Below are 15659 nucleotides of genomic sequence, written 5' to 3' on the forward strand. Positions count from 1 at the left end.
TATTCCCCTCATGGAGGTGGTTTTATTACAGCCGCAGCAGTGCTTTAATGTCAACTGTGTAGACCAGGGGTGCCCAACATGGTGCCCGTGGGTGCCATGGCGCCCGCCGGGGCATCCAGGTGCACCCGCCTACTGGCTGCTGGACAAGCAGCTGCCGAAATGCCGCCGAGAAGTGGCAACATCAAGAAGCCTTGATAACGCTGCTTCACGGCGGCATTTCGGCGGCTGCTTGTCCGGTGGCCACGGTCCTCGGCGGCTAGTCGTCCGGCGCCTGCCCTACAGAAAAGGTTGGGGACCACTGGTGTAGACATAACCTCAATCTAGATGGCTGGCTGGGAAGGGCCCATTCAGGTTAATGAGCCATTAGGAAAACAATAGGCCTTAGAAGAAGCTTATATTCCTGAACCTGGGGAGTCTTTCTGAGGATGCTACAAACAGCCTCCGACTCATGGCCGCTGTGACACTACCAGATCAACTGGTGCCGGACTCCATCTTGGAATACCAGTGTTTTTCCATTATCTGGCGTGGGAACCAAGCTTTGAAACAAAGAGTTCCCACCATATGCAAAATCTATATAAGGCAGGGGAGTGACATCGTCAAGGTTCTTCACTGACTCCCCACCCAAAGAGACTCTTGGCAACACCTAAGGAACAGAGAGACTGAACTGGGGGATGTGCTGGACCCAGGCTAAAGGGATTTTTAGCATGTGAATGGAACACCTGGGGATTTTAAGCTGTAAATTAGTGCAGCTTGCCCCTTAAGAATCTGCAGTCTGCTGGTATCACCACTTAGGGTGAGAATCTGCTATTCATATCCAGTCTCTTTAGTATGTTAAGCTTAGTTTGTGTGTTTTGTTTATTTGCTAGGTAATCTGCTTTGATCAGTTTGCTATCCCTTATAACCACTTAAAATCTATCTTTTGTGGTTAATAAACTTGTTTTTGTTTTGTCTAAAACCAGTGTGTTTGGAAATTATAACTCGGGGCAGAAAGCTGTTGTATATTTCCTCTCCACATTGAGGGAGGGGGTGAATTTCATGAGCTTATCCTGTACAGTTCCCTGTGCAGCGCAAGATGGTATAATTTTGGGTTTACACTCCAGCGGGGAGTGCATGCCTGAGTAGCTGGGAGGTTCCTTAGCTGAAGCCTCCACATGCAGAGCTGATTAGAGCGTCTGTATGTAACTGCAGCTGGGTGTGTCCCTACTTGTATGTGTGCTGGTAAAAGTGCAGGCAGGAACCTGGGAGAGGGCTCGGCAGGCTGGTCACAGCAGTACAGTGTAAAGGCAGCCCAGGCTGGTGGATCAGGGGGCTAAGTGGTACTCCACTTACTTGTGCAGATCAGCCATGGGGGCATGTGGTGGGTGATTAGACCTTTAAACTGTTTGCATTTGCAAGTCTCCTATGAAAAAAGGCACATGGAGCTTGGCTCTCACTTTACATTCATGGTGAAGGAGGGAGAAGGGAAGGAACGGGTGTAAGAGTTAGAATGAGCTTTACAGAAATGCACAGTGGACAAGTAATAAAGCCAAGTAACTGTAACAGGGAATGGGATTCATGACCTAATTACAGGCCTGTTTCAGAGCAAAATAACCTGGATCAAGGGAGAGCTGTAAGTTTACCCTGTCTGGAGGCTATGGTGAGCTAGTCCCAGGAAGGTGTTGCTAAGATTCTGATTCCACTCAGCCGTTTGGGTTGGAGAATGTACATACACAGTCACAACTGCTGCTGAGAGAAAGCCACGGGGCAAACATGGTTACTCTTATACATGAGAGGCTGCTGCCCAGAGACACCTGTAGGATAGAATCTGCTGTAGGAAACCAAGGTTCTGTACATTGGAGAGCGCAGTCTGTGCACATCTTGGCTGCAAAACATCCTTTGTGCCACCCTGTGGCAAGGAAGGAGAAGAATCCAGCTTTCAGGCCAATGATTTCAAAAGTCAAGCAGTGAGCACAGGGTTTGCCAGCGGCCAGTGTGTGTATGGGAGGAAGAGAGGTCATCTTTTCAGGGAGTTAAGGATGGAAGGTCAGCCTCAAAAGTCACCATCCAGTTCCACCTTTAACATTACCCTGTGTTGTTCTGTTTGTGGTTTTAAGGGGTGATTTTTCAAAAGGCCTGAAGCCAGGCCACCTCCCGTCATGGGGGTGCAATGAATTCACACCCATCGTCTTCTGCTTGCAAAATGAATTGTGAGTGCCAATCAGACCACCTGCACTGTGCAGTTTTTATAGCCTCTTTAGATTCAATTTAAAAGCCTACAGGCAAGCCCTAGGCATCAGGACAATGCGCAAAATTCATAGTCCAGTTGGAATGATCACCCAGCAACAGAGCAGCCTTCCCATCAAATAAAGCAAATTAATCTCACTGGAAACGATGTCGTGAAAGGAGCAAGTGCCCAGATTTGTTCCTTTAGGTACAAAAATGTGGGCCCCAATTACACCCACAAGAAGGGAGGTGGGGCCTCAGCTCTCCTGAAACTTTGGTCCTACAAATAAGTATCAGAGAAGCCTCCGTGTGTGTCTATGTGTGTATGTTAGATATTACGAGAAACATCAAGGACAGTTCTGCACCAGAATAGGTTGCCCAAGGAGGCTGTGGGATCCCTGCCCATGAAGGATTTTAAGAACAAGTTAGACAAACACCTGTCAGGGATGAACTAGGTTTACTTTATTCTGCCTCAGCATGGTGGGCAGGACTAGAGAACCTCTTGAGATTCCTTCCAGCCCTACATTTCTATAGTGTGTGTGTGTGTGTGACATATTTGTACAATTGTGTGTCTGTATACCCATTGTCTGTGTGTCTCAATGTACAGGACGGGTTTGCATCTATGAGTGAATGTCCTGTGCTCATCACTGTAAAGTTGAACTTTATTGCATTTCCAAACCACAGTATATGAGTGTTCCAATTATGTTTACTGGCTCTATTCTTATTCTAGTCACTACTGTAGTTCTCATTCTAAATGTAGGAGAACACTGAGCTATATCACATCTCACTGTGTGGCAGTTGTTGGTAAAGGCTGACTTTTCAATGGTGACACGGCTGTTGAAACATATGCATGTGCACGTGGGTGCGTCTCTATGCATGGACGCATAAGACTAGCAACAAGTGGCCAGGATTTAGACAGCAGATAACTTGTTCTCCCATTGTGCACATTATGTGTATAGCCAGGACTTGTAAGGAATCCAGAAAAGGCAGCAGGAGGGGCTAGTGAAATCATCTGAGAGAGGCGAGGCACCAGAGCCCAGGTATGAAGTCTGCAAAGGTGCCAGCTCACAGCCTCCTCCCAGGGCTGCTGATTGTGAAGAGGCTGCACTATCATCTGTCACCTTGACTAGGCATAGACGCTGATGGCCAGGTTTTCAAAAGTGCTCAGGTCTCCGTCCCCCATCTGAGAATGATGGGAGCTGCTGTATGCTGAGCACTGTTCAAAATCTGGCCGTAGGGTTTTAATCCCACTCACCCACTCTTACCAGGATCAGTTCCCATTATCTATGACCTCACCATTTCCATTAGAATTCTGTATAGCGAAACCACGCCCAAAGCCATATTCACACCCTGCTCTCGTCTTAGTGTACATTCTTGGTCTGTGTGTATCGCCCTTTAGTATGTAATGGAATCACTTTTCCAGCAGAGGGTTCTAGCGCTCCAAATATAAGGGAATAGGAAGACAACTGCTGCCTTTGGTTGGCATGATCACTTTCTGCCCGAGAGTTATTTTACAGCTTCTCCATTCTATACTGGAGCTGGTATTTCTGGGCTGGAATCTCTGCGGGGTATTAGGTTTGGAATCTTTCCCTTGCAGTAACATGCATATCGTCTCACAGCTTTCAGATATGTCTTGATGGGGATGAGAGTCTCCTTTATTTCTCCCAAACTGTCCCCCTCCCAAACCAACAACCCGCGTTAGGCTGAACCAACCCTTCAGCTGAGAAAGGCAGCGAGTGTTCTGGAGCCAGTGAATAACACTGCAGGGGAAACTGAGGGGTGTGTGCGGGCCAATGGGCAGTGTAGGCTGCCTCTGTAGTGCTCCCAGGCCATCCACCCCAGTCCCCAGCCCTTCGAGTGACATTGCCGTTCTGGGCTGTACTCAAAGTTGCCCATTTTTTGAAAAGTTCTTCCTTGAAATTAAAATCGGTTCCATAAGTACAATGACTTCCCCTCTACTGTACCTGTAGGTGTTCATAAATTGGTTACTGTAGGTTGCTCATGAGCAAAGATCTGCACACACTAGCTTGTTATTTATTGAAGGGTCTCTTCCCTGAGTGCTGAAATGTTGTACTCTTATTTGTTACAGTGTTGTGGGGTCACTCATAAGCAGTGGGGAGCATGCCCTGCTTTGTTATTGTAGGATCTTTGCCATAATGCTGAATTGTGTGCGCTGATTTGTTACAGTGTTGTGGGCTCACTCGTGAGCAGTGGGCAGCATGCCCTGCTTTGTTATTGTAGGGTCTCCGCCATAATGCTGAATTGTGTGCGCTGATTTGTTACAGTGTTGTGCGCTCACTTGTGAGCAGTGGGCAGCATGCATGGGTTTTTTTAATTGTAGAATTCTAAATGGGAGCTGGGCTGCTGACATCAAAGTTTTTAAAAGCCAGAATTGACACGTGTTTTGAAAAAGCATTCCTTAAAAAAGCCATGAATTTTTCACACAGATGTAAGGGAACGAAGTCAGGTGTTATAAGTCAAATTCTGGGCCACACAATCCTAAGCATTCCTTTAACAAATGAAGTAAGGAAGCCACGTTACCATGTCCTAAACACACCCTCCCCGGTCTTTGACTCTAAAAATACACAATAAATAAAGTGAGCAGATAACTGTTTATTATTGCACGTAATCCAGCAGAACTGACTTAAAATTCTGGCCGGTATTACACCGATCATGGACAGTACACATCTTGCAAAATCTGTGAAGAAGGCAGTCCTGTGAAGAATGAAATGTATCTCTATCTTTGTAAGACCTGAAAAGTTTATCAAAATATCCTAGTCATTTTTGAAGGCATGCAGTTTGAGGTAAATCTGTTACTTTGCAGCTAAAGAAACAAAAGCCCTAAGAGGCTGTCTCTCTCTCTCTCTCTCTCTCTCTCTGTGTATATATATATATATATATATATATATATATGCGCATGTAGCCCCTTAGGGCTTTTGTTTATAAAAGCAAATCTATCTACTTTTCTCAGAACATTACTGGGAACAAAGCACATTACTGAGTGCACATCACATGCATACAAACTGGGAGAGAAATCGCCTTAGCATTTTTTACAAGATCCGGTTTTGTGCTTAGAGATAAATGAAGATCTCTTAGATCTCTCAATCATATATGTGGTTAAAAAAAGCAACAGGCATATTGAAACGGTACAGCTGGCAACTAAGTGCCAGCAAATGGGTCATAAAATTTCAAAGCAACTGAGCCTGGTGTTTACAATACATTTATATTTAGAAAAAGAAGACAGGTTCAAAAAAGATGAATTGCTGCCCCCCTGTGCTCTGTGAAAGTTCCTAAGAGATACTTCTCTGCTTTCTCAGGGCTGGAACAGACACATGGTTTCCAGACAGGGATCAAATTAATTTCTCCTCCCACAATTAATACCATGTAAGTGCTACTGTGGCAACATTCCTGAGCTAAATATAGTCACAAAATAAATGTGGTCGGGGGAGGGAAGGGGGAGAAAAGAACTATCACTCCTGTTTATCTGAATTTTATCTTTAACAACTGATAAATTATACCTAAACTGCACAGAGGATTTTACCCCCGTGTCTCCAATCTGTATTAACCCCCGCACATTTGCCACATTGTATCTCAAATCCTTACAGATTGGCATTTGGAACTGTTTTAATTTTTCCATTTATCCATCAGTTTTCTGCCATTCTTTTCTCTCTCTCATTTTCTCCCAGCTGGTACTGTGCTGTGGGACTTCAGGGTACATGAGGTGCATGATCTACTGTAAATACATTTTTAAAATACCTTAGAAATTGATACAAAATACATATTGATTTTAAAAAGAAAGAACTGTCCAAGCACTCAGTCTCACTAAACTGTAACTTCATCTGTGCCATCTTTGTATGCTTGTATTGCTAAGGGTCAGAACATATTGTGAAGGAAATATCTCATTACAAAAGTACAGTCGGACTGTCAGTTTGTAATTCTTTGTAAGGATTATTACATATCGCTAAGGCCTCTATGTCTAGAACACCAGAACAACGCCTAGAATTGTCCCCTCTTTATTTTATTGCTGGTTAAAGCCTATGTGCTGTGCCTTTTTCAGCCGGAGGCCCAGATACACTGGAGTCTGACTGGATCCCTTGTTTTGTTTTCTCACAAAAATACCTGACCTCTTTCATTTGAATGGTGCTGCATATGATTGTTTGGAAAATCCATTCGCTTTTGTTGGAACAACAAGGCCGGAAGGCCATGCCTGCAGCCCAAGGATGAGTGAGAGAAGACACTGGACTGGAGATGCGCAATAATGGCATCTCTGTATTTGGCAGCTAGTTGCCTCATTTAATAGCAACTTACATCAGGTTCTGAATGCAACATTTAAACTGGGGTTTGTTTGTTTGTTTGTTTGTTTGTTTGAAACAAAGGAATTCAGGCCAAATATTTCTTCATAAATTACAGCTGTGGAGTAATTTGCTGCAAAATGATCCTATCTAACTGCTGGTGTCGTGGACATCTCTCAGCAACAAGACCCAGTGTGTGCTGCATAGTCCTTAAGCGGACATGGTCTCCATCTGCTAGTATTTGCCCACTCAAGTGCCCACTGATTAGCCCATCTGTCAAGCATGTACAACGCAATGCAACCTGCCTACTGGTTCTTCAGCAGCAGCGTGTGTGATCCAGCTATCTGGTCTGAGGATGCTAGCTGGCTTTACACTCAGCCCAATTTCAGTTGCCCCTCAGCAGGAAATTATTACGGAAGCCAGGAGAGGAAACACTTTTGGTTTCTTCACCTTGGATGATATTAGATTCACTGCCTTCCAACTATGGGTTCCCTCAAGGCTATGCCTTGTTAGTAAATACTTTAACTCCATTTCTGTAGCAGCAGGGGAAGCAGCCTAAGGCTTTTGCTAACAGTGGATTGATAATACTCTTGGATTTAGGGGAGTGGTTGAACATCCCCAGCTCTGGCTTGGCTGTTATGACTGTTCCTGGCTAACGTGTGCATTGTATTATCTCCTTGCGTTTACTGACATTCTCTGGGAAAATCTCTGACGCGGGGTCCCTCAAGGGAGTCAAAGAACACAGGGCACTTAAATGTACATGCTTCTACAACTACAGATAAATCCCTCTTCCGTGGCACGATCAGTGACTTTGGTGAGAACACTTTAAGGCAATGGCTAGTTCCTACAAAGGAAAGAACGAGGAAGGGTTGCAAAAATCCCAGGCTTCTTTTTGTTGGACTGGAGAGTCACCCACCAACTGGGAGCAGTGATGCTAACCAGATAATCTGAAAGCTTTATTTTAAGGTTCATGTTTATGGTGCAACTTTAGGTTCTAAAGTCCTCCTCTTTGATGTTTCCATATGTCCAAGACTTTAATCCCTGCCAAGGTCCATGGTCTACATCAATGGTAACACCTGTTCCGGGCAAAGATCAATGGAAGAGTTAGTGAAGAGCAATATGTACAGCCATTCCTAGGTATGTTGTATGAGAGCAGGAGGAGGTTCTGGTCAGAGGGAGTGTGCTAGGATCGCATGTCCCTTTCTGCCTGGATCCTTTATAAGGGAGGAAGCTAGGCTCAGTCCTTGAGACCGAAACACATGCTTCACATGTTGCAACTTGTCTGTGGGCAGATTTGGAATGAACTTGAAACCTGGCCGCTAAGAGCTGCTGTTTATCCTATTGCAAAAGGCAGTAAAGACTATTAATGTATTTCCCCCCACAGGTTTCATTCACACCGTTGGAATAATGATTAATACATTAAGCTAAATAAAGCAGAGTTTAGCTGAGCTGTTTTAGCTACTGGTCGTCCCAACAGAACAGGAGCTTGAGTCAAACTTTGAATGGGCATGAGCTGAAGAAGGGCCTGTGAGCATTAGTTCAGGCTTGAGGCCAAGTCAGGACTAAGGTTAGGGTGAAAATTCAATAGTTTTCTTGCACATTTTCAGCCCAAGATGATAGAAAGCTTGTGTGAACTTATGAGAGATTTACAGTTTGGGCCTGTAGCCTCACAGGGACTGTGTGCAAGATTTTAATGCCACCAAGCCTAAGCTAAACCTTCATCCCCATTCAGTGTCCAGACCAGTCTCTGATCCCTAGTTTAACCCTAATCTGAACCAGGCTAGCTCTACCACAGCTGGAAATCTTACTCTGTAAGTCATGCTCATCTAACTGGGGTGGGGGAAGGAGGTTAAAAATATATCATGTGACTTACACTCAGTCAAAACAGTTCAGATTTGAATGTTGAAAAACAAAGTCCCACCCCCATGAAAAAACAACTGACCAAAAATTCTTCAACTAATGTTTTTGATAATGAATACATTTGAGAATCCCTATTGGTTTGCAAACTAATTGCAAACACAAAAAGAGGCGACACTTATTGAATAAATTATTGGCTGTGAATTATTGGCGCAGCCGGCAAAGTTGGCCATTTTAAAAAGGAAGAAGTTGGAGTCTTTCTTTAAGGAAATATATTCAAAACAGGAGCAGGGAATTTTTTCCCACTGAACTCATTTCAGTGTTTCATTTCCATGTATATGTCGATCTTACCTTGACTGAGGAGCACATCATGTCAGAAAATGTACAAATAAGATGGCCAGACCAATATTCAATAAGATGACCATGCAGATCATGATTGTGTTAGGTCCCTAAGGGAAAAAAACCAAAGCAAAGTATTAACCGCCATGATTCAAATGCAGACATATCTACAGTTCCCTGAGCTACCACCCAATTCAAAAGACACTTTTAAACCAATTTCTTTCAAAAATGGGTGCCTAAGTCTAGACATCTAAATAACTGGCCTAATTTTCAAAAGTACTGAGTATCCAGCAGCTCTCACTCTTGTCCTTTGATTAAATCTTCTTCGCTATGTGACCAGCCTGAAAAGACCATGTCAGTCTCTCTGGACTTGTGCAAACAACTAGTACAATTCATTTCAAGTTGTTTTTCAAAATTCCATTGCCTCTGCCACAAATTGTCCATGTTTGCAATGTTGCTGTTTTTAAGAAGAAAAACACTTTATTTTTGTTAGATTGTCTTAATTTGGGACTAGAAGAGAAAATAGCATGTTGAGAAAAGAAAAGCCATTTTCTTGTTATATTGATTTTCCGTCATTGTTTTATTGTATTATTTGATGTTCCAACACTGCCATGGGGCTGGGCAAAAACAATTTTAATTTCCTTGTAGGTTGAGAGAGAGATGAAGCACACGCTTATTTTACACACCCACATCTGATGTGTGAAAACTATTCCAGGAATAGAGAGAGACAAAGGAACATTTTAAATACAATGTTGGACAATAATTTTCTGTGTGACAATCTCTTTTTCATCCAGAGGCAGGACTGGCTGTGAAAGTTACTTTGGGAGAAAAAACAAACCAACCCCTCTTACAAATGGCTATGAGATCCAAAAGGGAACTGGATGCATGTAAATGATTACATTGCACAAAAGCCAGAAGTTGTGGATCAATTTTGGTCCCTTTAGTGTCACGCGTGTGAATTGCATAGCTAGACTGCAGCAGCAGCTGGGGTTACAATGACCGGGGAAAGGAAGGTCATTACCTGAACTGGGGCAGGAGAAAGCAGCTGCTAACGAAAATCATCAAACTGAATGCATATTACTTTCAGGCTGAAGAGTAACTGGATTCCTTCTCACTTTTATACAGTAACCTGAGGCTGTAATGATCAGTCACCCTCACATGCTTGTCATCAGGGCTGCCTCAGACTGGATCAGAATAACTTTTAAACTTCTGCCTTCAAGCCATGAGCCCAAACCACAACCCCAGATTCAACTGCCCCCAGGACTTGGGATCCTGATCTGCTGGCCAGCGCCTTCCTCTCTAGTGGGCAAACTTAAACCTGGCATCAGAACACAATCAGGAGCTTCAGGGAACATTCAGAGGGATGAGGGGAGGGATAGCTCAGTGGTTTAAGCACTGGCCTCCTAAACCCAGGGTTGTGAGTTCAATCCTTGAGGGGGCCACTTAGGGATCTGGGGCAAAATCAGTACTTGGTCCTGCTAGTGAAGGCAGGGGGCTGGACTCGATGACCTTTCAAGGTCCCTTCCAGTTCTAGGAGATGGGATATCGCCATTAAAATCCCAATTTCAGGGCAGGGGGCCTGTCCCACTATCAGGGAGGAATGACAGTCCAGTGGTTAGGGTGGTAGCCCAGAGCACAGAAAACCTGCATTCAATTCCCCACTCTGCCACAGACTTCCTGTATAACCTTGGCCAAGTCACTTAGGCCAAGATTTTCAAAAGCAACTAATGATGCTGAGTGTCTGAAATTTGGGGAGCCTAGCTTGAGATACTGGAAACAGGCCTGATTTTCAGGGGATGAGTGTTCAGCACTTTCTGAAAATGAGGGCCCTTTACATTATCTCAGGTTGAGGCACCCCAAATTGAAGCATGTGAAATCACCAGTTACTTTTGAAACTCACAGTTGGTCTCTCTGTGCCTCAGCTCCCCATCTGTAATAACACAGAGACATTGGGAGGTTAAATATAGTAAAAAGATTGTGAGGCGCTCAGGTACTATGGCAACAAGGGCCATAAAAGTACCTTAGATAGATTATGTGGACAGGGGTTTTGTGATGTGGGCATCCGTCCACTAGGCCACTATGGCGGCTTTAGACCACGGTTCGCTTGATACAGGCCATCAACCCATCTGGTGGTAACAACGGCTTTTGATTAGGAAGAGGTAAGCCAATGAGGATAAAATAAGAACCCGCCCTTTCAATCACCCAAACCTTGAGGCAGAAAGTCAAACCCAAACTTCATATGACAGTCAAAACAATTAATATTTGTAACAAAAGATTCCAAGCACCTCCTTCACCTGAGACTGGAAGCAGAACTATCTTTAAATCAGATGAGAAACACCATCTTTGTGGTATTACTGGTCCAGCTTAACCCGGCAGACACTGGGAAAGCCGCTTCTTATGAGGGTTCCAGCCTAATTTTTAGGCCGTAAAGGTTTGAAGAAGCCTCTGAAACTCTAAGTATCTAAAGCTTCAGACCCTTTTGAAGTTCACCTGTTAATATTCACTGCCCAGTTGTTCCAGATACAAACCAGTGAACTGGAGGTGAAAGGTCAATTCCCAATCTCCTGAGCCATCCTGGTCGCTAGCGAAAACCTTGCATTAGGCATGGATAAAACGATCCCAGAGATCTTTCATAGTTTCATAGATTTTAAGGCCAGAAGAAACGCTGGGGCAGCTGGTCTCATCTAAAGTTATATTACATTTAAATTACCTCCAGTTAACCAAGATACTGGCAAGATGCTTCACTAGAAGTTGAACTCTCAAACCAGCCTTCCAAAATGCATGTGCAGATTTTGTACCCACACTTGCACATGCAAATTGGTGAGAGGTGTGCAACCACCCCAAGAGAATGCACAATTTCAAAGGCAGCTTTGAAAATCTGGCCCCACACGCATAAAATTCCCATTCTAATAAGGCTACCATGTAACATCACCTCTTCAAATTCATCCACTTCCTGCGTCACTGCTTCAGGGGAAGGCTCCTTCTTAGCTACCACTGCAGGTTCAGGTTTAGCCAGAGCCTTGGTCTCAGTCTTTTGCTCAGGCTTGGCTTCAGTTGTAGCTTCTGTTTTCACGGCAGCCTTGTACTCGGCTACATGGTTTTGCTTCAGCTCTTGTTTATGTTTGGGCTCTGGCGCGGACTGCTCTGGTTTAGATTCTACTTTGGGCACTGGTTTCTCTTCAGGTGGTGGTTCCTGCTGAGTGATGGGTGTACCTCCCCTCCTCTGAAGTTCGGCTTTGTGTTCAATAGCCCTCACGTCAGTTCTTGGCTCTGGGGAGACCGACTTGGTAGGTGATTTGGGGACAGGGAATGGTTCTTCCTCAAAGTCCAAGGGGGGAGTGACTGGGGAGGTCCTCACTGCATAGCTGTGATAGCCTTGGTATAATTCGACATCAGGTTCTTGCACTATCCTCTGAAGGGGCTTGATCTCCATCTGGTCTGCTGAAGTCCTGGTATTGCTGAGCCGAATGGAGTTCTGTGAGGCAGGTCTGCTACTGGCTGCTGCCTTCTCCCCATGTGCCAACAGTGCATTGGATGGTGTGCTGGGCCTACTTCCTGTGAGGCTCCCGTCTCTGCTGTGATCCCCATTCCAGTTGCCAGGGCTGAGGAAGCCATCCCTCTGTGAACTCTGCTTTGCCCGCTTTGCCTCCGGCGGCGTTCCAGCAGGACTCGGAGATGGCATTCGGGCTGGATTTTCCTTGCGGTGGTCAGAGTCTTTCTCCTGGAGCTGAGGGTTTTCTGGAGGGGTTGACGGTGGTGGTGATTTGGTTGGTGGCAGTACTGCTTCCATGTTCGCCACATTCTCGACATTCTCAATGATCTCCTGGAGCAGCTTCCTCTTCTGGTACTCAGGGCCTGGAGGAGAAGAAAGGAAGAGATGTTCAGCATCCTCTATGAGTAGTTGGTCACCTTCTGCCTGCCTCTTGGTTCTCATGAGCTAAAGGGTCTACGTGAACACATGCTTAAGGGCCCCTTCCCATTCTTGTTATCATGTGGGAACACAAGGGACCTACTTTTCTGGTGCTCCATGACCTGGCAACTGTTTTTGAGGGTGCAAGTTTGTGCCTGCATAAAACTGCACCTACATTTTTGTGTCTGCACTTCACTGCAGGTGCAAATACTACACATCAAATGACCTGATTTGTAGGTACAAACAGGAAGTTAGATTCTCTCTACTAATATGCATCACAGACCCAATTTTGCACCTCCCAAACTAAATATCTGAAAATCAGGAACAGAGGGTTTTCAGAATCATAGACATTATAGATGGGAAAGATCCTGTAAGTCTAGTTGGATTGGCCAGGATTGCTCTCTTCAGTTAGAAGCAGGACCTGCTCACAGACTGTAATGTCTACATTGTCACTTTGCCAAGATCCTAGCCTAGGATAAGGTAAACAAGAGAGAAAAAGTGGGTGGGGTAATATTTTTTATTGGACCAACTGCTGTTGGTGGAAGAGACAAGATTTTGAGCTATACAGAGCTCTTCTTCAGGTCAAGGTAACGTAACTCACTCTGCGTGTGCTGGATGGTTCCTGCAGGCCTCCTGCCTGTACTCGGCCATGTGCCGTTTCTGACATGGACTCTATATAAAGCACCAGGTTCAAGTAACTAAGCTTTTACCTTAAAATATTCAGAAGCCCACTTATGGGGACTGTCTCGTTCCATGGGAGACTGTCTAGGACAATAGTTTGGATGTGACCCAGCAGGAAGATTGTGTACCACCCATACTATATTTTTAAGGACAGCCCTGATTTTATGGATTCATCCTGTGTTCTTCAAGGCCAGTCTGATACAGGCACCAGTCAGTGATTCAACACATTCCTATCTGAAACCGGCACACAGACCCTGCAGGGTTCCACTGAAAAAATAGATAATATGCAGAACGACAAGAAGGTTCTTCCCACTTAGAGAATATTATTGTATTTCATTCAAGTTCCTCCCAAACCGGCCTTTTGTTGCATTTCCCAGCAGCTAAACAGTCCTGCTGCATTTCTCCGAGTGACTTAACTAGCTGGGACTTTTACTGAAGATGACACCCTGTTCCGGGTTAAAGGAAACACTGAAAAGGCCAAGAGAAGATTCTCTCCCTCTCTGTTAATAAACCTGTCAACTAAAGAAAAATCCCTGCTATTCTAGGGAGAGGGAAATAAAAATTCTCCCATACACCTTTGTAGCTCCTTTCACTCCTTTCACCCAAGAAGCAAAATATTCTTTACAAACAATCAGCATCACAATCGCAGCTCAGTCGAAACACAGTGAGGTAGCTGCTGTTCTCTCCATTATGCAGATGGAGAAGCTGAGGCATAGAGATACAAGGTGATGTTCCCAGGTCACACAGTCAGTCACGTGAAGAGCTGGAATAGGATCCCAGAGTCCTGACTGTGAAGAGTACATACCCACTGGTTTGTACTTGACACGGCTCAGCTGTGCCTTGACTGCCGCTACTAGCATGATGACAGCAAGTGTGAGTGGAAAATCAGTGTAGACATAGCCTCAACTTCACCTTCCTGTCAGATCCCTTCACTCCCCTCCTTCTGAAACAAATGTGAATGTCTCTCACTCTTATATTCTTTGTTCTAGTCACTTGCCCTAGAAATGTGTTCCATGCATTGATTTCCCTTTGCCTAAAGAAAGGACTTTCTAACCATCTCATGTGAAAAGAGCCAGGTTGGATTTTCTGCAAAACATCTAAACTCCTAAAATCACAGTATGTTTTCAGAAGAGATTCACCACACATTGGAAACAGACACTTATCTCTATCTCTGACACTGCCCTTCAAACAGGCAGCTAAGGGAAAACTGAGACAAGGAGCAAAACAGGTCAAAACAAAAAGTCATTCCCTGGCTGGACTTCCCTGCACCTGTACAGGGAAAGCCAAATGAGTCATCCAGGCAAAAGGGCCTGCTGTGACAGCCAAGTGTGTAGATGAAGCCTGGCTCTGCAGACCTGTGCAATGTTCAGCTAAGTGACCTCTGGCACGGAGATCCTGTTCAGAACAGCAGAGCAAAGACCCATCACAATTCCACAAGGTGACTCCGGGCTTTAGATTTCACTCTGACGTCTGACCTCATCTGACTTGCTGGTGTCAACACATCTTAGATCATTGTTTGGCTATCAGTAAATCTTTGCTTCTCGGTAGCCCTGCACAAAGACTGCACAGCAAGTCCCCACCAAACAAACCTGCTTACATTTTGAAGTACAGTAGTACAATCTGGCCTCTTTAAAACAAACAACAAAACCCTACCAACCCAACATGCCTTGCACACGCTTCTCCCTGTGGGGAGATGATGAAAAAAACAAACAGCAAATAGATGCGTGGTCACATCGCTTAAAGCACTGCTGGAAGGTGCGATACCGGGGGCAGAGTGCAGGAATCTGAACAGAATAGGGCAGAGTCGTTGGCCTATGCCAGTTGTCAAAGGGCAGCAGGCAAAGGTGAGGATGCAGGGATGGTACTTTGGCCCCTGGTCTACAGGAGGGTGGTTATTGTTACTGATATTACCGTGGTGCCTAGAGGCCCCAACTGAGACCAGGGCGGCATTGTGCTAGGTGCTGTACATACACATTGTAAGAGACGGCCGCTGCCCAAAGCACCTGCAGTATAAATAGATAAGACAGACAAAGGGTGGGAGAGGACACAGAGGCACAGAGAGAGGAAGTGATTTGCCCAAGGTCACATAGCAGTTTAGTGGCAGAGCCCTAGTGCCCTATGCAGGAGACCACATCATGTTCCCACTGGTTGCAGCTTCCTTCCTCTCCACATGGTCCCAATCCAACACCCCTGCTAAGAATCCTTCTGAGAGGTAGTGGAGAAGATGGAGTCTGTTTCGTCTAGTACAATTGCCAAAAAATCCTGCCTACACTAGAGCAAACAACCCGGATTTAATTAGAGGTGGGTGCCTAAGTGAAACATGTCTGTGGCTATTCATCTGAGTAAAAGACTCTATTCACTCTGAGTTCACGCCCTTT

General features: G+C 44.9%; 1 protein-coding gene across 1 annotated transcript in view; it reads right to left on the reverse strand.

Annotated features, from left to right (window-relative positions):
- Positions 1-4795: 4795 nt before the first annotated feature.
- Positions 4796-15659, reverse strand: part of JPH2 (junctophilin 2) — a 62963-nt gene continuing 52099 nt past the window's right edge. The window contains exons 4-6 of the mRNA XM_034787632.1: positions 11623-12545; positions 8703-8800; positions 4796-7570 (exon numbers count right to left, since the gene is read on the reverse strand). Of these exons, the coding sequence (XP_034643523.1) occupies positions 8720-8800; positions 11623-12545 (1004 nt within the window). The 3' untranslated portion in view covers positions 4796-7570; positions 8703-8719. The remainder of the gene's footprint in view (positions 7571-8702; positions 8801-11622; positions 12546-15659) is intronic.

This window comes from Trachemys scripta, chromosome 12, assembly GCF_013100865.1.
Source record: "Trachemys scripta elegans isolate TJP31775 chromosome 12, CAS_Tse_1.0, whole genome shotgun sequence".
Taxonomy (NCBI): domain Eukaryota; kingdom Metazoa; phylum Chordata; order Testudines; family Emydidae; genus Trachemys; species Trachemys scripta.